Source organism: Euwallacea similis, chromosome 3 (assembly GCF_039881205.1).
Source record: "Euwallacea similis isolate ESF13 chromosome 3, ESF131.1, whole genome shotgun sequence".
NCBI classification, from domain to species: Eukaryota; Metazoa; Arthropoda; class Insecta; order Coleoptera; family Curculionidae; genus Euwallacea; species Euwallacea similis.
The window spans coordinates 3336183-3363896 of NC_089611.1; the positions used below are offsets into that span (position 1 = coordinate 3336183).

The 27714-nt window shown below is 35.1% G+C and overlaps 5 protein-coding genes across 9 annotated transcripts; 4 read left to right on the forward strand and 1 right to left on the reverse strand.

Annotated features, from left to right (window-relative positions):
* Positions 1-8123: 8123 nt before the first annotated feature.
* Positions 8124-11975, forward strand: LOC136420121 (protein VAC14 homolog). Of its 2 annotated transcripts, none has more exons than XM_066406912.1 (13): positions 8124-8274; positions 8343-8493; positions 8545-8775; positions 8973-9314; positions 9367-9490; positions 9972-10070; positions 10118-10263; positions 10321-10453; positions 10501-10597; positions 10691-10984; positions 11058-11137; positions 11192-11345; positions 11641-11975. In XM_066406912.1, the coding sequence occupies exons 1-13, from the start codon at positions 8174-8176 to the stop codon at positions 11798-11800; spliced, it is 2112 nt and encodes a 703-aa protein (XP_066263009.1). In that variant the 5' UTR covers positions 8124-8173; the 3' UTR covers positions 11801-11975. The 2 variants fall into 2 exon arrangements, with proteins under 2 accessions (XP_066263009.1, XP_066263010.1); XM_066406913.1 differs by having other exon boundaries at positions 9978-10070.
* Positions 11976-12172: 197 nt separating this feature from the next.
* Positions 12173-13360, forward strand: LOC136420139 (uncharacterized). 4 transcript variants are annotated; one of them, XM_066406938.1, is made up of 4 exons: positions 12173-12418; positions 12475-12559; positions 12614-12651; positions 12713-13360. In XM_066406938.1, the coding sequence occupies exons 1-4, from the start codon at positions 12266-12268 to the stop codon at positions 12950-12952; spliced, it is 516 nt and encodes a 171-aa protein (XP_066263035.1). In that variant the 5' UTR covers positions 12173-12265; the 3' UTR covers positions 12953-13360. The 4 variants fall into 4 exon arrangements, with proteins under 4 accessions (XP_066263035.1, XP_066263037.1, XP_066263034.1 ...); XM_066406940.1 differs by having other exon boundaries at positions 12175-12418; positions 12776-13360; XM_066406937.1 differs by having other exon boundaries at positions 12176-12418; positions 12475-12651.
* On the forward strand, positions 13234-16425 carry LOC136420140 (uncharacterized). The gene is made up of 4 exons (XM_066406942.1): positions 13234-13356; positions 15502-15718; positions 15772-15955; positions 16128-16425. The coding sequence occupies exons 2-4, from the start codon at positions 15502-15504 to the stop codon at positions 16288-16290; spliced, it is 564 nt and encodes a 187-aa protein (XP_066263039.1). The 5' UTR covers positions 13234-13356; the 3' UTR covers positions 16291-16425.
* Positions 16426-16454: 29 nt separating this feature from the next.
* Positions 16455-21020, reverse strand: MetRS (methionyl-tRNA synthetase 1). The gene is made up of 14 exons (XM_066406897.1): positions 20817-21020; positions 20494-20759; positions 19856-19999; positions 19540-19799; positions 19167-19487; positions 18834-19116; positions 18618-18782; positions 18279-18498; positions 18012-18225; positions 17720-17956; positions 17348-17485; positions 17074-17293; positions 16806-17007; positions 16455-16749 (listed from the first exon to the last, which is right to left on the reverse strand). The coding sequence occupies exons 1-14, from the start codon at positions 20920-20922 to the stop codon at positions 16718-16720; spliced, it is 2808 nt and encodes a 935-aa protein (XP_066262994.1). The 5' UTR covers positions 20923-21020; the 3' UTR covers positions 16455-16717.
* Positions 21021-21674: 654 nt separating this feature from the next.
* Hydr2 (abhydrolase domain-containing protein 2) lies at positions 21675-26993 on the forward strand. The gene is made up of 7 exons (XM_066406923.1): positions 21675-22018; positions 22792-22964; positions 23600-23767; positions 24315-24501; positions 24568-24801; positions 24859-24974; positions 25037-26993. Exons 1-7 carry the CDS (start codon positions 21864-21866, stop codon positions 25213-25215), a joined length of 1212 nt encoding a protein of 403 aa, XP_066263020.1. The 5' UTR covers positions 21675-21863; the 3' UTR covers positions 25216-26993.
* The last annotated feature ends 721 nt before the right edge of the window (positions 26994-27714 follow it).

Consider the following 27714-nt stretch of genomic DNA (forward strand, 5'->3'; position numbering starts at 1 on the left):
AATTGCAAGTTGTAGTATAGGAAGATTCCCATCATCATTAACAACAACCACTCCTTTTGAAGTGGATTTTTATCATTGGTATTCAGGAGAGTATCGCGAAGAATCGTAAGCGAAATATCGCAGAAATATCGCTCATGTTAGGACCACAGGTACCGTCAATTATTTTCTGGTTTGTAAACATCTTCAATGGGACATGTAAATGGGTTGCAAATGAAGACAGGTGGTTATACAAACGTCAATCTTCAATGAAAGACAACCGAAACTGGCGTATCTTTGCGGACGTTCTTGATTTACATAATTGGGTTGTGGGCAGACTGATGTATGTACCAGCATTGCATGAGGTTTATGGCCTGGTATACTGATTCAAGGTTGAATACACATTTTCCAATAATCAAATCCAATGCCTAAAATTACACGAAGGACCTGTTTGCCACGAGGAAATCCTTAAAAGATACCCGGCCTGGTGTTCTGGTGGCCGAGTAGGATGAGAGCTGTCAAAGCACCTACCCACTAAAAATCTCGGGATGAAAGAACCAACTCCGACTCCGAGGCATTCAGGGAGGTCTTTGACCTCCTACCTGGAGGGCTTAGATGATCCATATATGATACAGTACATTTTTAGTTTCCTGAGGAAATGCTGTTTCTGAGATATTATGCAAGTCTAATGATCGGCATTGTGCGCTTCCAAAGGGCTGAAATCTTGAATTTTTGTTGAGTGTTGACCAATTTAGATCAGGTAAATTTACCTGAAAAGAAGCCCACAGTTGCAAAATTCTGCTTCAAGAATATCGTCTTTAGAACTTCAACAACAACCTCGACCAGGATTTTGGTTCAGGTGGCGAAAATCTTCTCTACAACATATGCTAGCAGCAAAAAATGTAATTTTGGGTCTGTACTTCAATAGTCATTTTCCGATGTTTTGTGACAAAAAATACTATAAACCTTGTTTGTAATTAAACTTTGCTTTTACCGGTTTTCCAATAAACAATAGATGTATGTATATTCCAATTTTTAAAGCCATTTAAAACACAAGTTTTTATAACGTTTTTTATTAGTAGGAAACACATGTGAAATTTTGCTTTTTGGTGTATATTTACTGAACTCGTGCAGGTTCTTGCATTGCGGTACATTCGGTAATAAGAATTTGAAACAGCCATTACGCGCTTATGGGAAACACTCAACGAGCGCAGAGGGGCTTAAATTCCTAACTCAATAGTCTCAAAAGTAGCATTCTAAATTTATCTTTTCTTACAATTGTATTTTTTAATTTTGTGTCTACGTTTGTCAGTACGAATTTAACTCGCAGTTTTAACCAATGTGTCCCATTTTCCATACGCTAACAGTGATAAAAATGGAATATATTGGTAAAACCGGTATTTAATTTAATTCTAACTGCCACAAAAGCGAACTTTTTGAAAGCCGAGATACAAAATTCGTGTTCGACTGTGTAATCACTGAAACTTTTAGACTCCACTGTGAAACCATAACGACGTATCAGGCCTGGACTTTCGCCTGAAACGCAAAATAAAATTTCACATAAAAAGTTTAGTGTTTTAGAATTTCCAGTCTGGCAACTCCAAGGTTCCTTTAGAGGTATTATTAAAAATTTCCAGAATCCACTGCGAATTCACATCAGACAGGTGTCTCAAATTAAAATCGCAGAACAACCTTTCAACGACATTTTTTTGGATTTGTAATTGGACCTATAACGTTTCCAATACATTTAAAAAAATCGTCTCTGGATGTCAAGGGAGTATATGCCCCTGATTGTTTACAATTTAGATAGGTCCATAAGGCCGGTTTCTTCAGTACAGGCCTTGTAGGGGGGGGCGAGGTTGGGCAACGGCCTAGGGCGGGGGACTTCCCTGGTCGGCGGTTTTTCTTGCGGATAGGGGCGTGGTGATTTAAAATTTCGCCCAAGACGCCAGACCTGCTAAGGCCGGCCCAAATTTCCTATAAACTATTTAAAATGTCCACCACCCAGTTTGGCACAGCAGGTCTGATAGACAGATATTTTAAAGGAAAATCGCAAAGTATAGTATAATTCAAAAATCTATAATTTCAATCTATCACTTGACCACCTTGAACTGCAAACAAAATTTTGAGAATCTGCCATAAAGTTAGTGACCTATATCAGCAAAGGATTTTAATAAAGAAAAAACGAGGAATGAAATTCGATTTCTGTCTCATTACTGAGTTTTCAGACAAGCTGCGCCACTGATTTTATTCCAGTTTCGGAATTGCGAGTCTCCTTCATAATGGCTAAAATTTCTAGAGTTTGCTTTTGAATCGCAGTGACGTATCAGACAGATTTGGTATGAGAATCCCATGAAATTCGACTTCAAGGATCCAGCTTTGAAAAAGTCGTACCTAACTGGACTTCGAGACAAGTTAGCGCCGCTGCCTTTGTCGCTTCAATGCTTGACCTGGATTCAAGTCGAGACCTGAACCCCTAGATGTTGCTTTAGGGGACGTGCTGAAAGGGCCGTTATACAAAAGAGCATTTACCTACAAATAGTACGTTTCTTGCTGATTTTTCACCTTTTAAACAAAACAGTCAAAGAGATTTATATGCGAGAACGTTCGTACACTCATTGCTCAACCGTTCGGAATACGAGCTAATAAATATACCCTTTACATTCTATATTATTTCGGTTGTGAAATATAAATTTTTTCGCCTGCTTTGCAGTTTTTACGGTCCGGAAGAAACGTTGTTTCCGGAACTAACAAATAGCGGCAAAATACTCTAATGCGCCAAAAACGTAAAATAAAGTTCCCTACATTTCAGCTTTATTATTTCCAGCTAAAACAGATAAAATCGGGAATCTGGGACCAGGAGACTTTCAGGATTTTATGGAGTTCGAGTGGCTTATGCTTTATTTCTCAGGAAATAAAATGCATATAAATTATTAAATACAAAAGGGCTCAGAGCTTTGTTTCTAGGAGCTGCCAGGGCGATCGATCCCGTCTACTTTATCCCAAATAAATTAACGGGAAGTTCATTTAAATATTTTAATATCAATAAAAGCTTCCGGCGAGCAAACCTGGATGATATAATTTCCCTTTTAATGCGCTCATAGTTAGGAATTTATTTGCTAACCCCGTTTACGTAAGACGTAACAATAAGCTCATATTTATGTAGTATGTAAATAACCAATATTTTTCACTGAATTTACATGAAGATCCTATGATTAAATAAGTTATGCGGAGAGCTCTCTGGATCTCGAAAGATGGAAACATTTTTATTAGTTAGAAGGGCAGAGGAAGGAAACGCATTTGAATAAAGCGAAATTGGTTACGAAAGAAAAGCACAAGCTTCGAATTTTAACTTTTCTCATGCAGAAAGGAAATTTAAAATACACTTCCAGGAATAAGGGCTGCCATATCACTAGAGTCTCATCGAAGGCCGTAAACCTGTTAACCCTGAAAAGCCGAAGGGGACATCGCTTTATCAGGAATGATCCATATATCACAAAAGTTCAAAGCACGGTACAAAAGCGCGGTTCCAGGCCGCAGGAAATTCCAGATTATCCTGCCTGTCAGGAAATTTCAACTTTTACAACGGGGATAAGACGAGGTTTCCGAAAACCTAATGTTGTGTGATTGTGTGTGCTTGATATAGGTAACAAAAATGATTTATTCGGAATGCTTTTACAGTCTGGAGTAACGTAACTGAGACTTCGTGGATGCTTTTCAAGGAGGTAAGTAGCGGAGACAAGTGATAAATGAGAGGTCAGCGTGTATAATAAAAATATTACAGCGCTGTATGGACAGGCTTAGAAGGCTCATCATCGAGGTGATTATTCTGAACGTTTTTTTAAGGAAATTGTTTCACGGGTTAAACAGTAAGAAGTGGAGAGCTGGGTAACACAGGGTATCTAGATTTGATAAATATGTTCGAAATTGTCAATAAAAACGAGCATTAATCTACACCATTATATCTCTGTTTCTAAGCTGGCGGACATACACTCGACTTAGTGGCATCCCAGATTATCCATTTAGTAAATGAGTTCCCTTTTTTCGAGGAATTTCAATTTCTCCTACTAAATCATCACTTTCTGCGAGAAGATTAACTCATAATCACCTGAGTCCCTTGGGGCCGGCTTCCCCAATATTCCCCACAGAAAGCAATTATTAGTGCTACTTGCTAATTATTACTGTGCTTCTAGCGCTTTTGGAATTTAACTGAGATTTCTGGGGTCTTTGACGCATTAAAGCATTGCTCATAACTCCAGTGTGTGCGACACCCCTTTTCAAACCCTGATTCTTAACTCGGCAAACTACGACTGACATTATTTCCAAGAACTATTCGCCATCAGGACCCAAAGCTAAATTATATGTCAGCCCTTCTTGGATTATTTAAGGCCGCTGTAAATTCTTTGCAGTCCCTAAAACATGGGTCTCTCTTATATAAACATTTCAGGAGCACGTGTGCACATTATGAGCCCCCTTTTCGGAATTAGGTGCACCAGAACAAATTTTAATGGTTTATTTACCTGAAACCAGTGTTCAGTTCATATGAGGCGTATATGAGACGAAAGCTATAAACTAAAAAAGGGTTCAAAACTGAAAGAAACCTAAATTAGCGAAAGTAATTGCCTACATTCTGATATTTGTGAGACTAACATAAAAAATTATGATAATTTTTTTTGAGAATTTTGGAATTTTTTTCTTAATTTTTTAACTGTGAGGGAGGGATAGCTTAATTTTCAAAGAATTTTTTTGCTGAGATCTCTGAGGGGTGATGAGATTTTGTTCTAGCGGTTTAAGTGGATGTTTTTTTGAGGGAGAAAGCTATGGTATTTTCAATTTATTTTCTACGAGTCTACAACTAAATTATGGGGGCCCATTACGTTTCCCCGTTGTTTTTGAGCCGGCAAACTTTTTTAATTAAACCAAGATCTGCCGAAGCGATAACTGCTTGTATTTGCACGCTCTAATAGCCGGCCAAATTCTGAAAATGCCTGCGATAAGCTCTGTGAACGATACGCATCTGTAATGGAACTGTTTATTGTTTGAAGCCTGAAAAACTGACTTTCTGTATTTCTGGAAAGTTGTTTTGCGCGGTAATTGGAATTCTCATCCAAACTTTGCATTTTTTTTATTCAGCCAATCTACTGATGGTGCCGTTGAAAGCCTTAATAATAAGGTTATCGGGGCTGGCGCCCGGCAAACGACTTTCTCCATGAAAGATGGATATTTTTTGGAAAAAAAAGAAGAGAAGGAGTTATATTTTCCCGGGACGAATGCCCAGCGGTTAAATCTCGACCCCGTTTATGTGAGCGCTTAAACCTAATACTGATTATACACATTAATCTGGGCCGCGAAGAATGGACCTCGAATGAAGCAGCAATAACAATAAGCGATGTTGGATTTATTCGAATTGGGGAAAACAAAGGAGACTGTCAGTAAAAAATCGCTCTGCTTTAGTGGGTGATTTTAAAACGGAAAATCCTAGCGCCAGTTTGAATTATAGTCTGCAGTCTAAAGTTGAAATTAAGACATCTATTTAGCAGCTTATCCCCTGCTATATTTTAGTTTGTTTATGACAACCCTCATCGCTGGCGAACCTATAAACTGAAACTCCCAAAGTCTCACTTTTTAGCAATCTACCAATCACTCCAAAAATCCAAATTGAGCACGGAAAAAGGTGCAAATAAATGTTTCCACGCTTACCTTAGAATGCCTGAAACAGATGAAACAGGCTACGATACGCTGCACCATCAGAATATTTGCTTTTAAAACTCATAAAATTACAGGCCTTCAAAGTTGAACTTAAATGTTTGCCCTTTTTTCATGTTGAACCCCATCGAAAAAAAACCCTTGATTTATTATGAACAATAATAATCTTCCAGCGGACAAAGGTGACGCTACAGTCAGAGCCGGTCTTAGCAAACCTGGCACCCTGGGGGAAATTTTTAATTATCAGTCCCTTGTCCCCAAGAAAAATCCTCGATCAGGAAAGTCTGCCGCCCTAAGCCGCCGCCCCACCTCGCTCCCACATCGGGCCGGTGTCGACTATTGATATATTAGACTGTGTTATCTATGAGCATATACATGTTGATTACTTAAAGTTGACCCTTAAATATCGCAAATCTCAAAAAACAATGTAGATTTCTATTGATTCCTCGAAGACTACGTACTTAACACTTTCAGTACCGGCGGTATCCACTGTGTACCGTGTGGATTCTTCGAGTGGAGCTCATGGTGCACAGTGTACCACTGTTTCAAATTTGTTGCAAATTATGGAATATCAATAACACGCGGATTCAAAACACAGAAATGCCAAAAATACCATTAATCTTGATAGATACCATGAATACCATGAAATTCGACCCGACAGTGAAAGTGTTAAGGTGTTAAGTCTGTCTACTTCAGCCGAGTATTGGAAACTCGCTACCTATCATTAATGGGTTTATCGAAAAATTCTACGAGGGATATACAGGGACATGTATTGAAGAATACCTGCCAATTATGAATTTATTTAAAAATTCCATAATATACAGGGGATCCCATAGGAAAAAATTGAGATCCCAGCAGCCAATCAGAAGACAGCATTAGAATTCTCATAACAATAGAGCTCTACAATATAATACATTTCTACTGATATCTAGAAAATTACTAGTGGCAAGGAATTAGGGAAATAGTCATCCAACGAAAGCTTGACCCTTCCTTAATCTTGAAAAATAAGGACTTTTTGGAAAATTTCCAAAATACTTCAAAACAGTTTTTGAGGAGGACGAATTTATATTTATATAAAATTCAACTCCTAAACTTCGCCCTTATGTGCGTCACAGCAATCCTCTCAAAAATTTTAAGTAGCACGAGACGTCATGTGACCCCTTATATTCAAGGTCTTTCAAAACTACATTCATTGGTGTAATGCGATACAAAATTCATCAATTAGTTTTTGAGAAAAACAGTTATAAATTTCGTAAAAAATGCAATACAAAGACAGTTAAATAGTATGTAAACAATGAGAAAACTTGTTTATTGATAGGAAATGGATTTGTTTTCGATTTTGTGCTTATAAACAGTCTTTGGCTAAAAATTTAAAGAATAAGTAAAAAAATAAAAGAAAAATAAATGTATATAAATAAAGTAAAACTAAATAAATAAAAATAATCAAAAAGCGTTTTGACATATTTTAGAGATTTTTCGAAAAGCCCTTACTTTTCAAGATTAAGAGAGGGTCAGGGTTTCCTTGGATGACCCTGTATGTGTTAGAGAATTACTCCCAGTTAATTTCGGCAATCCAAAAACCCAATAATGTATAGAAGATATTTCATTTGAATAAATCGACATAGGCTCAGGCAACCAGACCTAATACCCAATAAATCACTGCAATTCTAAAATACCTAATTTAAAGGTATGTTTCAACAAAGCGGAAAACCGATTCCGGAACGTCAGAAACAGTCAGAAATATGCGCAGTATACCAATAGGATTCCTCGCACACATTTCTGATGGCCTCTGACAATCCGCGATTGATTTTCATTCCTGCCGGAACAGAGCTTTCTTTATATTTACTGAATTCTCGAAATCTTCCCGAGTCGGTAATGAACCGAAAAAACTTCTCAATCATGATCCCCAAAATATCAATAACACACAAAATTCTCCACAATATCGCAATGGAATTATTCACGTGTTCAACACCCAATAAAGTTTCTCTCTTCATGAGTCGGAATATTAACCCCCATGAATACGGTTGAATATTCATCTTGCCCGGTGGCGTTACAGATGTGCAAAATCTGATATGAATGTAAATATCTGGCTAATTGTTAGATCAGAATAAGTTCATCCGCACTGGCAGCGGCGCCTGAGGTAATCCAATTACGCAAAAGGTTCGTTAGGACGTTTATTGTTCTGTTGTTTACCAGTTTGATGTTTAAACAAACAAATCTGAAAAAATTGTTTTGTTGTTGGAGCCTTAAAGTATTAATTATTAACAATTTTATTTAAATAATTCAGAGACAATTATAACGACCTTGGCAGGTAAGCGCGGCAATGCATCTGAACTACAATTCTCTCAGCCATGTTGGAAGAATTCAGAAATGGCACTACGGCACAAAATCAACTTCATTTTACTGACACTATTTTTTGTGGTTAGGTTTCAGTGTTTAGGATTTTTTTAATGTTTTTTTAATTCAATTTACCCCATTTCCACCCTTTCTAATGTCAGATAAAGACTATGCCCCCCTCAGTGCGGCGTGTGTGCGTGCCCTCAATGACAAACTGTACGAAAAGAGGAAGGCTGCTGCTTTGGAAATCGAAAAGTAAGTGTCCCTCTTTTCGCCACTTTAAATCACAATTTTTCGTTTATCTACAATAACAAAACCTTCAGAATGGTTAAAGAGTTTGCTGCAGTGAACAATACCGGTCAAATAAAGCGAATACTTAAAGTCCTTGGACAGGATTTTGCTTTGTCGCAGAATCCCCATGCTCGAAAGGGAGGGCTTATTGGGTTGGCTGCCATAGCTATTGCCTTAGGAAAAGTGCGTTCTCCTCAATTCCTCTAATAACTAATCTATAGGGATTGATTTCAGGATACTGGAGGCTATACAGATGAGCTAATAAAACCTATAATAGGGTGCTTGTCAGATCAAGATTTACGTGTTAGGTACTATGCTTGTGAGTCTCTGTACAATGTGGTTAAAGTGGCGAGGGGTTCGGTTTTACCCAATTTCCCCACCATTTTTAATGCTCTGAGTAAAATTGCCACCGATTCAGATCAGAATATAAAAAATGCTTCAGAGCTACTAGATAGGTTATTAAAGGTAAGTCTCTTTTAAAAGATTAAAATTTTAAGATGGGGTGCCTTGATTAACAGAAATTTCTTATATAGCTTTTATTTGAAATTAGAATAACGTAGGTATAAATGAGAATGTTGATAAGTGACATAAAATGTTATTTTTAAGACCATAATTTTTATGTTAATTCTAAGCATAACTTTTGCCATGGATTAAATTTGCAGGACATTGTGGCAGAAAGCTCCAAATTCGATCTCGAAGGCTTCATTCCTCTTCTGCGTGAAAGAATCTATACAAAAAACGCGTTTTCGCGCCAGTTTATCATATCCTGGATTTCAGTAATACATAGTGAACCCACTTTAGACCTCATAAGCTATTTACCGGAAATACTGGACGGATTATTCCGTATATTAGAAGACACCAATTCGGAGGTCAAAAAAATGTGCGAAACCGCTTTAGGAGAGTTTTTGCGGAGCATTAAAGCCGACCCATCTAGGGTTAACTTTGGAGCCATGATTAATATTCTGATCAATCATGCTCAGGAGAAGAATGATGAATTAGTTCAGGTAAATTATTAAAACTTTCAAGTATTGTATTTTATCATATGAACTCTTCTAGTTTACTGCTATAACTTGGATAAAAGAATTTGTACAGCTGTCCGGTCCTGCAATGTTGCCATATATGTCGGGAATTTTTACTGCAATTCTGCCCTGTCTAGCTTTCGAAACGGATGCCCGGAGAAGTATCCTTCTTTATTTTAATATGTAACTTTTTCCAGTATAACCTTCATTTTCTCTAATCCATTGCTTTTGGTGTTCTCTTATACTTATACAGGGTGTCCTCAAATTAGGTCGTTTAATTTCAACCGCTATGACATATATATTGTGATTGGTAGAAAACCAGAAAAAAATAGTTTTAAATCCTATTTTTAACAACCTGTATATCTGAAACTAAACTTTTACCGACCTACTCTTATATATGAACTTTTTTGAACTAACAACCTAATTTACAAATACCCTGTAGGTATATCTGCAAATTTAAGTCTATCTTATCTTTAAACATTTATTTTGTAATTTATATTGTATTCATATTGCAATTACTTATATTCGAGTTATATCTCACTTCTTACATGGCTTTCTGCTATCATCACATGTATTTCCTACTCAAAGATAATAAGTTCCTGTGCATATTTAATTGCTCCTGACCTTTTTTCCTTAATCTAGTGACAGACATCAAAGAAACGGCAACTGCGGTCAACTTTACGTTGATGAAGCTTATCGCTCTGCAGGATAAAGAGATTCATGAGCAAGTGAGAATGAATGGTATGTTTTTTCAAAATTATATATTTCTGTTTATTGGGTTTTGGTAGATTTTAGCAATGGTGAAATTCCCCAGGAAATTGACCTGGAATCTGTAGTTGACGTGTTGATTCAGTACCTGATGCACAATTCCATTCAAACCAAAGTGGCGGTTTTAAAATGGATTTATGATTTGTATACGAAACTCCCAAATAAGGTTCATAATTTCCAATTTTCCGCAAATAAAAATAATAAGAATTTTAATAATCTTTAGATGGTTATATATATAGATATATTATTCCCGGCACTCCAAAGAACCCTCTCAGATGAGGCGGATCAAGTGGTTCAACAGTGTTTAGTTGTTATCGCCGAGGTCATATCGCCTCACAAAAATAACGATCCCAAAGGTAATCAAACCCCAAAACATTATCTTTTGAAAAAAATATTCTTTCAGAGAAAACAACATTCTATAACAAATTCATCGTTAGCCTTCTTTACTTATTCAACAGCGATAAACGTCTGTTAAACGAGCGAGGATCTTTCATCATCAGGTTAGTTCTAGTTTTTTAAAAGTGGGGATATTTTTAATATGGCTGGTCAAAATTTTGTTAAATACTTGTTTAATATAAAAATTTACAATTTAGGCAATTATGTGTATTGCTGAGCGCTGAAGACATCTACACTACAGTAGCAGAAATCCTCCTAAATGAAACAAATCTTAAGTTTGCCAGCCTCATGGTGGATCATTTAAACATGATTCTTCTGACTTCTTCTGAGTTATTTGAGCTCAGAAACAGACTTAAAGATTTATCTGTTCAGGAAAATAAACAACTTTTTCTATGTCTTTATAAAACGTGGTGTCACAATCCAGTGGCCACTGTAGCTTTGTGTTTGCTCACCCAGAGCTATAGCCACGTATGTGATCTCATAAAATTATTGTATCCTTTTTGAAGATTGAGTATCAAACATTATACTAATTAAACAATTTTATTCCTTAATAAATATTTTTAGTGCCAGTATTGAAGTAACTGTAGATTTCCTAATGGAAATCGACAAACTAGTTCAGCTAATCGAGTCTCCAATTTTTGCATGTAAGTCTTGGCTGATAACTAAATATACAAAATTATTTTTCTTTTTGGCTCTAGATTTAAGGTTGGAGTTACTGGAAGTACCTTGTGATAAATACTTAGTTAGAGCACTGTATGGATTGCTGATGTTGTTGCCTCAAACCGAGGCTTTTACGATACTTAAAAATAGGTTAAGTTGCATTCCTAGTCTTCAGCTGCAGTTGGACGAGAAGTTAGTATTGTTAAATTTGCCCTTTTCAATATTTTTGACTTTAGTTCAGGTTGGACACTGGAAATATTGACGACTAGTACAAACTGAGATACTTAACTTGTTTTTATTTATTTGCTATAATTTGATGGTGATTTAATCTGAACTAACAAAACTCCGTAGGTTTTTGTGAATAAAATTCCAGTTCCTTTTAACCTGCCTCCAAATTAATTCAAATTTTAACCACTTGAAGGACTGTTTTCTCCTTACAGGAACATCTTATAAACACGTTTCCTAAAGAGAAAAACTCCTATTGTAGGTCGAACTCTAGGACCAGACCAAAAACAACCATAGATTTTCAAGCACTCTTACAGAACTTTATCAAAGTTCAAGAGAACCACAAAGAGTACAAAAAAGTCACCAGAACCAAGGATATATTGACATTTATTGATAAAGATGGAACTAACGATGATACGTAGTAAACCTTGTTTACAATAAGGTCTATTGGGAAAAAGTTTATATTTTAGTGAATAAGATTTGTTTTACACCGGTTTTATTATAATAGAGAAATGAACCTTTATAAATAAGTTGATATTTATTGTGAGTCGTAATCTGTACACATTCCTTTGTCTATAATAAATTGTTACCAATTTATACATTATGTATTGTTGAATACAAGGGTCTGATTTCATGAAAACAATTACTTTCTTTCAATCATATGCGTTGTTTTTACTATTTTAGAAGTGACGGGGACATTAACATTAACAATAAGTAAGCATTATAGTAAAATACCTTTATATATTATTGGCAAAATTTGAGATAATTCTATTTAATCGTCCTCAACGCATTCGCAAACATTTGCTGAGATTGTATAATCCGGAGATTAGTTTTGTTTTCCAATTTTTGATTTATTGGTGCTTAGTTTAACTTAATCAATCTAAACAATGGTTGACGCAGCGATAAACCGTAGAAAATCTCAACTTTTCTTCTCTCAGATTTCCCCAGTTTACGATACACATGATGAAGTTGTCAGGAAGAAACTTAAAAGAGGGAAGTTCCTTCCAACGACAACTGGCATCTTCAAAATGAGCAGCCTAGTAAGTTTTTGTGGTGAAGAAATTTAAATATATAGTAATTTGGAGTTGTGTATAAGTGCTTTCAGGTGGGGAGTTTGGTGTCTTGGTCAGTGTTGAGTCAACAGTGCATAAATTTAAGGATTTCTTATGCCAATCTCAGCGGTATTAGTCTAGGTTTCATAGGACAATTGCTGCTGCTAATTTTTTTCTCTTTAGGATGGACAGTGAAAAACCCAGGATTATGGATTAATTGGGTATAATATCTACTTCTAAATTATTTAACTAGAAAAAAATGTTAGAAATATATTTTTCCAGGATATAACCTTCAATACCTTAGTGTCCTTATTCACTATAATAACTTCTATCATTTCATTGAAGATGTGCGAAATCTCCCAATTCTCCCACATGACCGAAGCTTTAGCTCTATGCGGGGCTAGTTTGAGCATTTGCGGCTGTGTCGCTCTATTCCTGCTCTATCGTTATGTTGAAGACCCGGAAGATGAGAAGAAGGCTGCAAAACCCAGACCCGACCCCAGGAAATCTCTTTTTGCCTAATTATTTTGTTACACAAAAAAAAAAATTATATAAAAAAACAGACTTATTAATTAGACGAGATATTTGCTTAAAATCACACATATACGTATTAATTTGCGATATAATTAATGTTACACAATGTAGCACATAATATGAATAAAAATCACATGAATGGTTCTATAAAGCAGTTATACGGGTGATAAAATCTAGCCGGTGATTGGTGCTCTTGAATCTACTACGTTCCTGTTTCGCGATTAAAGGCACGAAAACACTTTCGCTGCTTTCCCATCTCCCTAGCCAAAACCGAGTTTATAAAGGCGCAAACCCGCTTTGATAGTCTTAAGTGTAATAAGACTATCTTAAGTGTCTTTGATTGGATTACGTACCCTTAAAAGTGACTATTTTGTGGGGTTTGTTGAATAAATGTAAGTTGTTTTATTTGCATAAAAATTTCAATAATTTTGGGTTTGCAAAGGGAAAATTTGGAAATACCTGAGAATCTCATTATACCACCGGAATAAAACTATATACAGGGTGATTCATGGTCGGTAGTAGAGGAGTCGTTAATGGAAAACTGCACACAGGATTCTTTCTGAATATTTGCAGATATAGGTGTTGCTCTATCGACCTAAAATATTTTCAACCATGCGACGTTATCCATTGCATAAAAAAGTAGTAGCAATTTCAATATATTAAATGAGACATCCTATAGATTATTTAATTTTTAGGTTTGTCATTTTTTATCATTTCTGGTTAATACTTTCTATATCTATCTCTAGCGCTTTTCGAGACTTTAACTAAAGTTATTAATTATTTGTTTAAAATAAGGCCCTAAAACCTCTACTAGAACGGGATTTGAATTCACGTAAAACAGAAATTTTGGAAGGGTAAAGGGTGTTTTAGAAAATCCATATTTTCTCGATTGGACCTTAAACTTGTCTTAAGTGCGTATTTTTAGATAAAGCATTCTGTATTTTTGTAAAATGACCATTGGATTCCAATCACTTCAAAATGTGCACATTTACAAACTCATTCCTCACCCTCTAGTTTTTATTTGCATCAATCCACGAATGCAATTAGCGTAATTCCCTTTTATGATTTACTGGTGTAGTGTAAACTTATTCTTTTATCTTATCTCACAAGTAAAAATCTAGTGGAGTAAAGTCGAGAGGTCTAGCAGGCCAATCCCAAAGGCTTAAATCTATAAGGGTCCCCTAGGCTGAGCAGGTGGCAGTGAGATAGAGATGAAGATTAACCGCTACATCTGAAACCACACATCCTACACTGGCTTTTCACACGCGATAATCAGATCGAACGTCTCTTCTCTTATGGATTCGAGAGTTGATGGCTAACCATGGATAAGGCTTGCTGTGTGCTAAAGTTGGAGAGATCACAAAGAGTGGTCTGCTCGGCCTTCACCAGTGAATTAAAGACCAGGTTGGGAACGGTAATCAACACATTGTTAAAGTCGGAGCTTCCAATCTAGATCAAGAGGGAGGATATGGCTTTTCATGGGAGAATTGGGGGCTGCAAATAATAGGCGACAACGGTGATTAGAGGATTGTTTGAGAAAAAGGGATTCAATGGGCCATTCCAATATACTTTTAGAGGAGGGCCCAACTATGCTAAAATGTCTCCCTCAGTCTAGACAATTCCGAAGCATCATACTATTTATTACTAAAGAAGAATGGGCATACATTGAGAGCCTAGCGGGAGTGTTCACATGGGAGGAACCTCTTATTAGATACCACTGCTTTGCATATGTATATTTAACATATAGCGACCTAATTAAATCAATTTTCGAAGTATTTTCAATATAATTGGTAATAATGACCCTTTTAGGATTTTTTTCGACATTAACGGGTTTAAGAATGAACGAGAAAACACAGCTGTATGTAAATAATTACTCTTTAAGCTCCACTTTCAGTGGCTCTTGTGATATTTGCAAATGATTTACGATAAATCAGATAAAAAGGAACGAGTAAGTATGCTAAAGTGGTGCAATCTTGTATCGCCTAACTGCTGTTAGTCTTATTAGAAAACAAATACCAAATAATAATAAATATAACGCTCTCGTTTTCAACCTATCATTTAATCAAGACCAACTTGCATAATACTGTTAACTAACTAGATGACTGATTCAGCAGGGACTATCTAGATCGAAGTGGCACTTTCCATGTAACAAGCCCTTATCTTGATCATTTTTAGCACGGTTCATTAGTTTATCTGTCCTAAAATTCTTTACCAAATGAAGCATTAAAAAAATAATCATTTTCATTCAACTCTCACTTTCTTTGGTGCAGCATGCTAACCAGAAGCTGTCTGTTTAGCATGATACACATTCAGCGTAATTATTTCACGCACTTGCACTTTCTCATGTAATGCTGGTTTGCTTGAAGGAAGTTGGAGGCGAGGTCAATAAAACATAACAAGATTGATATACATAAGAAACCAATTTAGCATGAGAGCAATTTAAATGGAAAATTGCTCTTTTTTGCTATGGTTGATACCAGTTGTTATGTAATATACGTCGTATGCATTGGTACAGAATGTGAATGAAATGTTTTTAGATGAGCCGATGGATCCAGCTAATGATACTAATCGCAGCTATGGGCTTCACAAAAGCAGCAAATTTTATGCGAGTAGTAGTGATGGCTGGACTCGGTTTGGCAGGTCTCTGGATGCTCCACACTCTGGCCCAGGATTTCAATTCCATAATGCAAGGAGGTTTTGGCAGCGGTGGTGGTGGAGACCACGGAACAAGCAAACTATTCAATAATAACAACGGTAAGCACATAACATTTTAACACGATTTTATTCGTAAGGCGGTTTTTCTATAGGAGAATCATCCGAGCCAATCAAAGTTTTTAAACGTTCAATCGAAGAAAGACAACCTCAAATCAACTGGGAGCTGGTGATAAAAAGAGATCCGGCGAGTTGTGCTAGAAGTTTCATTTGTCAATTGGCCGCATCAAAGGAGCACGAGCTGGTATATGAAGAAAAGATGATTTTGCATCTAACAGAGTAAGTTTTAGTAGGTATTTTGAGTTCTTATTTAGATCCAAACACATTTTTTTTAATTCTGAGTATTATTTTAAGGAAATAAATCATGGAATTCTTCAAGAACTTTGCAAACTTAACAAAAGATTCTTACTGTTTTGTTCACAAAGATGGTGAATTTCTCTGTTTGTTTTAGGGCAGCTGCAAATAATCAGACTTGGGCTGGTAAACAACTGCAAGACGCCTTAAAGAATGGACACTCCATCAACTACTCCCACGAATGTATGAAAATCTACAGATACTGTCCTTATACGAAGAGGATGATGATGGCCCTACTTAGGGTTTTCGGAAACCGATAATGATGTGTATTATTGTATAATATTCTAATAGAACATGTAAATTATATAGAAATTAGAATTGTAAATATACCTAGCTAGGAATTAATGTTACAGTTGTTCATTATGTAAATAGACATTTTCGGTTTTATTTTAAGGAAGTAAATAGGATTTGAAAAATACGCATATGACTTAATACCTTCACGTTTATTCAAAAAAGTTCTATTTAGATCAAATCCCTTTTTGCTGTAAAATAAATAAATAAATAAATAAATTACATAGAAAGGCCTGTTCTACAATTCCTTATTAATACTTTAGATTATTTTGCCTTATAGTTAACTTTCACTAGGAGGGTGGCGAAGTCGATTGCCAAAAAAATGGGCTTATGCAATAAAACTGCTTTCTTTAAGGGATCAGCAGATGATTTGATTTTTAATTACAGGTCTGTCCTTTAATTACTTTTCAACTTTCTCAGGTCATTTGCTGTAAATTTTATTAGACTGTGAGCAAAATCTGCAAAACTTGTATTTCAGAATTACCTCTTTGTTCTTTCTTTTTTTCATTTTTTGCACCATCGGGAGCATTATTGCTATCAGCAGATTTACCCTTTTTACCAGGTTTACTAGGATCGACGCCGGTGAGGGCAACTAGTTGTTTTTTAAGAGCCAAAAGTTTGTTTACTTCAGGCTGCCAAATGGACTTGTCGACGCCACTTTCTTTCAGTTTTCTCACCACGAAACCCTTAAGGATATTCCAAATAAAGTTGTTCTGGCAAAATCAATGCTAAAAAAAAACAGAAAAACTTACCTGTTTGGCAACGGCTTCCTCTAACATCTCAGGATCTACATTTCCATTACATATACTTCCACTTGAGGAAATATTCTCCTTCGGAGATTTTCTCGACTCCTGAGTACCTGCAAATTTCTTCTTGTACTCCTCAATGAGTTCTGGCTCAATTTTGCTAAACAGCGGCTGTGGATCTCCAATTTGATGGCCGGAAGGCAACAAATTTATAATTTCTATGTTCCTAAAATCTTTTAGTTGTAATCACACGTGTGAGAAAGAGATAACGGAGACTTACTCAGGGTTTAAGACGAAATCGGTACAATTTAATTGGGATTTTAATTGAGCGCTGGTTTCCGGCATGTAGGGTTGTAGCAGAGTGGCTAGAAGACAGGCCAAATTGGTACATAGTCCTACCACTGTGCCTCCTCTTAATCTAAGAGGTAATAATTCTTATATTAGTTTTAATGGATTAATTTTAATGTGAAAGTTCTGCGTTTTTCGTTGTTGTTAAAAACCTAAAATAAGGGTAAACCTCAATCCTAAGACAAGTCAATATATACTTCCTTTGAACTTAATAAATTTGGTAAATCTCAACTGCAGAGAACAGTGCTGTTAAAACGAAAATTTTGATCGCAAAATTACTGACCTTACGAAAAATGCTCCTTACCGTCCAGCATCACCTTCCTTCATCCTGACCCATGGCTGGTTGGCTTGCACATATTGATTTCCGTGTCTGGAAATGGCTAAGATATGCCTAATTCCATCTCTCAAACGACATTTCTCCAATGCTATCATATATCCTTTCAGTTCTCTTGTGCATAAAGCCAAAACTGTATAATCTTCCGCGGTGAGATCCATTTGAGGGATCGTTTTGTTGAAGTTGTTTTTAACGAAGATTAATGCCCTATAATTTTGGATTATTTTTATTTGTGTTAAATTAAAGAACTGAGCTTTCGTGCCTATTAATGAAGTTTCCGAGATTATTGAGCAATTCGGAGTTGTTTTTTGTTGCCAAGTCGCTCCAGCTAAAGCTGGAATCTTGAGCCTCAGGACGTACATACAAAAGATAGAATCTCCAAACATCGCTAGGAATTTTGGTATCTCTCGCATCGTTGCCAAACACCCCTACACCTCTGGATTTTGAAAATTTTCCATCTTCATAATTTAAATATTCTATAATGTTCACATTTATTGAATTGTTCAAATAGCTTAAAACAATAAAGCACCTGTGGCCATAATGTGGGAAACAGTAACATAATTCCTGTTGGCTCCTAGCAGCATTGCAGGGAACAAGATGGCATGAAAAGGTACGTTATCTTTTGCCATAAATTGATATAAATTGACTTTGGTTTCTTGAGTTGGACGCCACCATTTTTCGTAGTCGGAACTATAGGCTTTGCTTATCGACAAATACCCAATGGGAGCATCGAACCAGACGTAAAACACCTGTATTGAGGGGAAAACTGATAAATGCTAAAGAATTTTGAGGTGTTGGTTAATGTCTCAGATTTGCACTATGTTACTAACCTAAACATATCAAAGATTAGTGAATAAGAACTGGTTACCTTGCTTCGAAACCCATCCAAAGGTACTGAAACTCCCCATTTAAGGTCTCGAGTAATACATCGAGGTTTTAGACCTTCTCTGAGCCAGGTTTTCGCTATTACATCCGCATTGTGAGTCCAGCCAGGACTTGATCGTTTTATCCAGTGGTGGAGCAACGGCTCCAGCTTTAGAACAAATGTAATCATAAATAATTATGAAAATAATTAGTAACTCACCTTGGGTAAATCAATGAAGAACTGACTGGACGACTTCAATTTTGGAGTGTCCCCGCAAATCTTGCATTTGGGATTCTTTAGCTCAATTGCATTAACTAATTTCCCACACCCATCACATTGGTCCCCTCTAGCATCCTCATAGTTGCACCCAATATTGGGACACCCTCCTTCAACGAACCGATCGGCTAGATATCGATTACACTTCTCACAATGGAGTTGATCCACTGATTGAGTAAACATGAATCCATTGTGGTCAAGTTGCAGAAACAAATCTTGGGCCAATCTAAATAATGTGTCTTGTCTTTGTCTGCTTAAAAGACTTAAAAAACTTACTCTGTTTGGAAAGCAGCAGACGTGCGCCCAAAAGCATCAAAACTAATGTTGAACCACTGGTAAATTTCTTCATGGATTTTGAAGTATTTGTCGCATATTGCTTGACAAGATAAGCCTTCCTCTAATGCTTTAGTTTCCGTAGCAGTTCCATATTCATCAGTACCACAAATATACAGGGTGTTATTGTTACACAGGCGCGAGAACCTGGCGAAAACGTCTGCAGACAAGACGCAACCAATAATGTTCCCCAAATGTGGAACATTATTCACATAGGGCAAAGAAGAGGTTATTAGAATGTTTTTTTCCCCTGACTGAGGAAGCCTGTAGTATTACCTTATTAATAAAATTCTACATATTCCATTCGAGAACTTACACAACTTTTGGTGGAATTTTAAGTTTAGGTAAAGAATCTGGCAACTTTTTCCAAGCCTTCTCTGCTGATTGAAACTCTTCTGCACTCACAGACTCAACCTCATGTTTAGGGGACTCTTTTTCTTGTGAGATAATATGAGGGAGTTGTTTTTGGTCACCTGAAGGGTGGTGAGGAGCTAAATATTTGGAGCTTTGAAACAAGACTTGATATGACAAAGTGCCTATACTGTTTCGTTGATGGAAAACTAAGGATGTGGCATCCTACAAGTGATAAAATTGTTATTGAGATTTGGAAGAGGAGGGTGGGAGGTTGTTACCTTGAATTTAGGTAAATGGTCAAGTGAGTCAAGCCACTTGGTGATGTTGGGTGAGTTAGCGAGGTAATCTTTTGAGAGCTTTTCAGATTTGAAGATTGGGTACAGGGTGGAGAAAATTGCAATGTCTGCAATAGTCAGAGTGTTCTGGAATATAAGTATATGTATGTTTATAGTAAGGGGACATTTGAAGTCTTTTAATAATTTTTGATAAGGTCAAGTTCAAAACTTCCACAGGAATTGCAAATATTATACAGTTACAGTTGACCAGCAGTGTTTGCTAAATTGTGGCAAAATTACCCAACAAAATGCTATATACAATAATTAATTACACTAGATAATATAATAAGCGTAATTCTCTGTTTAATTATAGATAAGAGCTTTCATATTGTTATCCACATGTTTATAAATTAAAACAAAATGCAAAGCATTGCTTTTAAAATCTATATAAACATGACAGGACTTTCTAAACTTAAAAATTCTTAAAAATAGCTCAAGGGAAATGTTTTATGTTCATGTTTGGGGAGGAGAAATCCCATTAAAAAATTGCATCATTTCAAACAAAACCCATATTTTAATTAGGCTTTCTAAATAAATGACTGCAATACACTTTTTAACTATAAAACGGCATCACAACATACCTGAACTAAAAATTCTGCCCCTTCAAGCTCTGAATTCAAACTTTTCAATAGAACTGCTACCGAACTTTTAATTGGTTCAGATTTCACATTATTTCCTAAAATCAAAGCAACACTGGGTGCTAAAACTGTGGCCTCAGACTCCAAAATCTCCCTCACTTTCTCTTTTAGTCCCTCAGGGGGTGGAAACAACAACCATATTGCTGCATTTGGAATGAATATACTGTCATCTATTGAATCGATAGTAAGATAAGGAAGGCGGCCTTGTTCTAGGATTGAAATCATTAGATGTTTAAGAAATTTTAGAAAACAGAGGTGCAACTTACCATTATGCCCAGTAACCTTTACAGGGTATTTGATTTTTGAGAAATTGTTTGCTAGGACTACTTTAAGGGTAGCAGGATTATTTTCATTTCCTACGAGGGTGCCCATGTTGTAGTTTCACAACTTGTAGTTGGTGTAATCGTTCTAATAATGAGAAATTGAAAAAAATTTTAAATGGGCACGTTTGCTTACTTTTATGGTAAAAACGACACACTTTCCATCTTCTTTGAAAAAGTGAGGTTAGATGACGAAATGAGGGTGACGGTAGGAGATGGATGAAAAGAGGCATTTTGTGATGTTGCCGATTTGTGAAATTAAATCAAAAAATTACTTTTCGTTTTATATGGCTTTAGAAAAACAATTAATAAGTACAAAAAGATATGAAGCTTATGTGGCATAAATAAGAATAAAGTCGAAATCTACCAAATTTTTGTTCAAAAACCCATAGGACTTGTTGGAAAGATATATGATTTGGCAACGATGGAAACCAATAAAAATTCTTACTTTTGCTAACACTGCCTGAGTATTTCTGTCCTTTCTTATTTTTTAAATTAGAAATACAGCCAACAAGTTATGTCTGTCTGTAAAATATTTGATTCAACAGTCATGCGCAATTTAATAAGAGAATCATCACCTGAGTATGCGGTGATGCCATATCCTATCCTCAAGGATTTTCTTCTACAAATTTAATCGAAGTTTTTTAAAATACTAAATACAACTTATAAAATTTAATAATCCAAATAATTAGAGAAAATGACTCAACGCATTCTAATAAAAAAGGTCAATTATTTCTTTATTTTTTTTGTAATTCTTTGATTCATTTGAGCAGATTTTTCTTGTCGGCAACGACGTACCGAAATGTTTTCCCATCTGTCAATCACCGCGCCCGTATCACACCGATTTTTGGTTTAATTTCAAGCCAGATTCTCAGAAAGTAATCACAATCTCTTTTTGAAATTGAGTGAAAATTACCGTAGATCTGATTCCTCCTGGTATTTGGGTCCCAAACAAGAGCGTCAGTGACAGTTTCCTTCGGGAACGAGGCAGCAATGTCGACGGCCCTCTTGGCTGTAATTGCTGTTATCTTATGTATTCTCTTCAGAATTCTCAACGTAAACTCTCAGCCTCAAAGGCCCTCGATTTGGTGTGGTGACAATAAGTTCCTCGACAATGTTTTGAAGATTTCACCCCTGTTGAGCGAACCGTAAGTTCAGCATGTTGCTGGCAATTAGTGTTGGCAATACTACGAAACCTTTACTCAAACATTCCAAGGATCTATGCATTTTTCTTTCAAATGTGAAAAGGTTTATTCTATTAATGCGCTTTGTGACGTCTAAATTCTATATTTAGGCTTTTAAGAATATTCTCAAAAAATACCTAATGGTACCCCCCGAGCCAATTTGAAACTTATAGGTAAGATACTGGGATGCTGTGCATATTGAGATCTTCTGTACTGGCATCTTTAGAGATAATGACTCTCTGACTGCTAATGAGAGAGAGTAGTTACAGTATGGTGTTACCAACTATTCAGGTTTTTTTGGAAATCCAGATTACATTTTTATTTAGGCCTTAAACGCTTTGAATTTTTGAGTTGTTTAAAGTAATTTCCTATACTGAATTATCTTGATTTAAGGGACATTCTATATAAAATCCATGAGAAACTAATTTAAATATCTTGTAGTGTTTTGATCATATCTTATATTCATTAATTCACATTTATTACAACTTTTTACTATGAGTTAATATACAATAAACAATTACTCATTTCTTATATTTAGCTGTTTATTGAATTCTTCCTAGCAGATGTAACTTACAATCAGCTTTGTTAGTTACTTGATGTAGGTAAACAGTCAATAGGATGGTAATTGTAATAATACTAAATAAATAGAGATAAAAATGAAAGTTAAATAGGTTAAAAATTATAATTACTTGTTTTTATTTGTTAAAATTTCAAAACTAATGCGAATTTTCATGCAGATACATTCCAACGAGACTATGGGGTTTCAGTGGCCATGTTCAGACCATAATCCACAGTGTTATTGGTAGAGTAAAGTGCCCATGGCCCATGGGGGAGCGTATTTTCCTTACTCTGTCTGATGGCACTACCCTAACTTATGACATGTACCAACCCTTAGATACAAACTTCCCTGGTAAGTTAATTCTGAGCTAAGAAAAATCATAGGTAAGAAGCCATAAATTTAGTTAAGGTACCTACTTAATAATACTTGCAAAATATTCCTGGATTTCGTGAATTAGATAATGAGGTACTTAACTGAATTTTTGGCCTGATTAATTAATATCATTGTGATTAATAATGTGTTAATTTTATCAATGATAAGTTAACCATCTGCTATTTACTGTTATGGAGATTTACTAAGTAGGTATCACCTGATTTGCAATGATAATTTGCCACAAATTGCTATTTGTTCTCAGATTTTCATTAAATGTATTATGATAGAACATAATTTATATTAAATAAGCATTATTAAGTGGATGTGTTACAACTGAAAAAAATGCAAACTTGCGTATTTGTTACCTATCATTCAAACATAGAAATATATGTTGTATTACTTCAGTAGTATTTAAATAATATTGATGTTTGAAGGATAGATGACCTTATTAATTTGCTAGAATAAATAAATATGATTACTTAAATATTTCCTGTGGTGGTTTGCTTTCAACTATATTAAATATTTTATTGGTCATTGTGGAATATTTAACATTTTGTTTGAAATTAACTTTTCAATACTAGTTTTTATATATTTTCTTTATTTTGCTTCCCCAGATGATATATCAATTGCCATATGCCCTGGCATCTGCAACACCTCCGAGTCGGTTTATATTCGAACTTTTGTCCATTGGGCCCAATACCATGGTTACAGGTGTGCTGTGTTGAACCATGTAGGAGCCCTTCCCAAACTTCCAGTCACTGCCCCAAGAATTTTTAGTTATGGTAAATATTTTACCTTTGAAACAACTTTTCATTAATGGGTCCTTAATATGTATGCCTGTTATCTTTTGGGTCATCAAAATCATCCAACACAGCGTTGCAAATACAAAGTAGTCGATATAAATAAATTAACGCCAATAATTATTATTAGTTCAGTTTTATTGCCTTTTGTATTGGTTAAAAGTTTGATAACATTCTAATTATTGATGCTAAAGACCATAAATTAGCTGTGGAGGAGCATTTCAATGGTCAAAGCGGATTAGTTTTTAATTCTGGTATCTAATATAAAATCTAATATTTTACGGTACTTTGTTATTCATATTTCGTTTTTATCAAGAAGGTTGTTGATAAATTCTTAATAAATTGTTTATAAATTATTAATAATTTGTTTAAAAGCTATTAAGAATTAATTTATAAATTAATAACAAATTGTTCTTGCAATGATTCATAATTTGTACCAAATAATTGGATAATTTGTAATTTTAAAATCTCTTGAAACAGGCTATGCTTCATTTATAAACTTAATTATAAAATCCACATAATTTTTCAGGAAACACCGACGACTTCCACGCAATGCTCCTCAACCTTATCAACAGGCACCCAAACACCAAATTGGTCTGCGTAGGCTTCAGTCTAGGCGGCAACCTCGTCACCAAGTATCTAGGCGAAAAAGAGAGGGTGAAACACCCCAATATCATCGGTGGTATATCTATCTGCCAGGGTTACAATGCCATCGAGTAAGTTTCAGTACCCACTAAAAAGCTTTGTTGACGAGGAGCGCTGTTAAAAAAATAAATTTAAAGGGGCACTAAATGGCTACTCAACTGGCAAAATTTCCGACGTTTCTACCTTTATGTGATGACTGAGAATTTGAAGAATATAATCCTGCGTCACAGTAAAGTGTTGCTTAGTGAAGAGGCAAAGCAAAGATTCCAGTTGGTTGAAAACGAGATTATTTCTGCGGCAACGTTGCCTGAGTTGGATGAAGCTTATACAAGGAAAGTTCATGGGTTCAATACGATTACAGAATTGTACCAGTAAGTATTTCTGGGTTTGTAAAATATTTTTCTGATGGCAGCTTTCTTTTATTGCAGCTGGAGCTCAAGCATTAACTATCTGCATAACATAGAAAAACCTATAATTTTTGTAAATGCTAAAGATGATCCCATAGTACCGGTACCTCTATTGGAGCCTATAAGGAAAGTTGCCTGTAAGTCCTGTTTTTTTACATTGTTTTATTTTAAAATTTTAAAAATCTTTTTTTATTATCAGCTGAGTCTTTAAATATTCTGCATGTAGAAGTAGCCCATGGGGGTCATTTAGGCTTCTACGAGGGAGGATTGATATATCCTAATCCGATAACATGGCTGGATCGCACTTTGGTGGCTTTAATTGGTAGTTTGGCTCTGCATTACGATGACAAAATCATGAAATCTGGTAGTGTAAATTAGGCGATTTTGCGAATTTTTTTGTCACGAAAACTGGTTAGTTTCATGCGTTGTCGATTTTCTTTCAGATTAATAGCGAAAGGGAATTTCTTTTAATATCACTAAAAAGTTTCATTTTTGATAATGATCTGTGATTTTGGGAGAATAACTTTTCAAGAGCAAAATTCCAGTACGAGAATTATCTTTTTGTATTTTCTGTTAAATCCAAATTTATAGAGCAGTTTTAACTGTTCTCCCTCAACTGCCTAGTCGTTTTTGGTAGTCCCGGACTTTCTCTTCCGGTTAACTGTGTGTGAGTTTTGTTGAAAGTTTTGATGAATGTTTGGTACTTTTTTATGCGTAATTATTATCTGAACGTCCAAGTTACTTGCTGCTTAGGACATCAAATAAGGCTCGATTCGCTTAAGTAAGCTTTTGGTGTAAATATATTATTTGAAGGTATGTGTATTTTTTATGAAGGAAATGCGATTTTTGGACTCAATATTGTGTGTTTTTTTTGGTCTAACTCTACACAGTGGTTTTAACATTTCATCAAGAGTTTATGAACAAGATTTTTTTCGTTTAACAAAATTGTATCTGGAAATTTACACCAGGTCTTCACCATTTCATCAGAGTTTTGGCCTTATTTTGTGTCACATATTCGGTATTTCATCAAGGTTTACACTTTATTTTTATGGTATAGAAAATTTTTTTCGTACAAAATAATTGGAATTTTAACATTTCATTAGAATAAACATGTAGTTTAGAAAAATATGTTTCTTTTCAAAAATGTATGCCTGGTGTTACGCAGGGGTCATGTTCAATAGCCTATGGCAATGTATGTGAGTGAAGCACATCTCTTTTCTTAAAATTAAGAGTAGTTTTGTACTTTGAAAGACACGAATTCTAAATACCAATGAATACTAACAATTTTCATATAGAACTTGGAATCTTGAAAATGACAACACCGTAATATTTTTTTTAATTACCAGAACAAGAAGTAGGAATTAAAGGTATGTTGTGGGTAGAACAAGAATCGGTATTTGATTGTCAGTGAGGAGACACAATGTTGCTGAGATACTTCAATTCATTCCAATGTTTTGAAAGAAATTTTAAATGTTTAGACTTGAATTTTTTATTCACTTTTTAATTAAGAAATACACATATCAAGCTCTCGCCACTTTAATTATTAAATTGCTAATATAGTTTTTCTATAAACAGCATTTTCTTATTGAGCTGTGTTCCATCATCTTGATTTCACTGATGAGAGATTAAAATTGTAACAATTCAATAAAGTAAGTTTAGATTTTTCTAGTTTCTAAAGTTTCTTCAGTTCAAAAGTCATTAAGGAAAGTTCCAATTTCATCCAAGTTTATTTCAATTTTTGCAAGAACTTCTATCTAATTCAGTAATTTAATTTTTATTTATAATTCTCTTTTATTAAAACATTACAATTTTCCATATCCAAGCAATTTTCTATCCGAACATCCCCTCGACACCCAGCCCCATGCAAGTTTTGTACTTATTGTGATATAAATTACTAGTTTAAGCATTTTTTACTCTTAGCAGGCCAATATTTTTGTACGTTTTTGTATGTAAATCTCTCTCGTTTGTACTCGGACCAAGTTAATAGATATAGATTCAAAATGCGGTTGTGCAAAGCCGATGACTGTTTTGTATGCCACTTATTGCTGTGCTTTTGATTAATGGAAAGCTTGTTTTTTAATTTGAATGACGTAGTTTAGGAGATGTATTATTTATTATTAAGAATTATTGTTAACATGAATAAATTTGTATCGATTAAGAGCTGTTTTATCTGCCAGAGAGTTTTACATTGAAGCTTTTGGGAATCGAAAAATGAAGTTTTACATACCTTGAAGTTAAGTACTGTCAGAATCAAGAAATTGAAGAAATTTAGAAAAAAAAATTAAGGAACTTAGTGGAAGATTAATTGCGCTAGTTCCTTAGAAATATTTAAGTGAGAAATGAGAAAGATGACATATATCTGATAATAATCATCAAGTTAATTTATTCAGTTAATTGTGAAACTTGACAATATGGCGAATGCGAATTAGTTCTCGCTCTTATATTGGGGAGGACTAAAGGACACATTGAAACTGACTTTTATGTTATGGTAAATATTATGAAAATTATCATTATTTTACATTCTAATTTGTAGAAGAACAAAGACGATTGAAAGGAATTACTTAAACTCATTTGAAGAAGTCCCTTCTGATATTTCATATGGATTTGCTCAGCTATACGTATCATTTAACATCAGCAAAAATATTGAATAATGAGAATATAACTTGAAATGCAAAACGCGACCTCGTAAGACAGTTATTCAACACAAATTTCGCATTGAAAGCCAGAAGGCCGAATTCAATATTTAAATTATGTTAGCTCTAATATATTTTTATTGGATATCTGATATTTTTGGTGGCTGCTTTCGACGCATTCTTTTTTAAATAAATACGTCATTGGAGCTAAATAAAATTCAGATTTCCGAGCCGTAATATAAAA

Coding starts and splice junctions, on each gene's coding strand:
- LOC136420121 (XM_066406912.1), top strand. CDS start 8,174: ATGTCAGATAAAGACTATGCCCCCCTCAGTGCGGCGTGTGTGCGTGCC. Junction 10,264..10,320: donor ATACGAAACTCCCAAATAAG/GTTCATAATTTC, acceptor AATAATCTTTAG/ATGGTTATATATATAGATAT. Junction 11,138..11,191: donor CGAGTCTCCAATTTTTGCAT/GTAAGTCTTGGC, acceptor TTTTGGCTCTAG/ATTTAAGGTTGGAGTTACTG.
- LOC136420139 (XM_066406937.1), top strand. CDS start 12,266: ATGGTTGACGCAGCGATAAACCGTAGAAAATCTCAACTTTTCTTCTCT. Junction 12,419..12,474: donor TCTTCAAAATGAGCAGCCTA/GTAAGTTTTTGT, acceptor GTTGTGTATAAG/TGCTTTCAGGTGGGGAGTTT. Junction 12,652..12,712: donor CAGGATTATGGATTAATTGG/GTATAATATCTA, acceptor ATATTTTTCCAG/GATATAACCTTCAATACCTT.
- LOC136420140 (XM_066406942.1), top strand. CDS start 15,502: ATGAGCCGATGGATCCAGCTAATGATACTAATCGCAGCTATGGGCTTC. Junction 15,719..15,771: donor ACTATTCAATAATAACAACG/GTAAGCACATAA, acceptor GTTTTTCTATAG/GAGAATCATCCGAGCCAATC. Junction 15,956..16,127: donor ATGATTTTGCATCTAACAGA/GTAAGTTTTAGT, acceptor TGTTTGTTTTAG/GGCAGCTGCAAATAATCAGA.
- MetRS (XM_066406897.1), bottom strand. CDS start 20,922: ATGGGCACCCTCGTAGGAAATGAAAATAATCCTGCTACCCTTAAAGTA. Junction 19,117..19,166: donor TCTGCTGCTTTCCAAACAGA/GTAAGTTTTTTA, acceptor CACATTATTTAG/ATTGGCCCAAGATTTGTTTC. Junction 18,783..18,833: donor TCTTCATTGATTTACCCAAG/GTGAGTTACTAA, acceptor TTTGTTCTAAAG/CTGGAGCCGTTGCTCCACCA.
- Hydr2 (XM_066406923.1), top strand. CDS start 21,864: ATGTCGACGGCCCTCTTGGCTGTAATTGCTGTTATCTTATGTATTCTC. Junction 24,802..24,858: donor ACGATTACAGAATTGTACCA/GTAAGTATTTCT, acceptor CTTTTATTGCAG/CTGGAGCTCAAGCATTAACT. Junction 24,975..25,036: donor GCCTATAAGGAAAGTTGCCT/GTAAGTCCTGTT, acceptor TTTTATTATCAG/CTGAGTCTTTAAATATTCTG.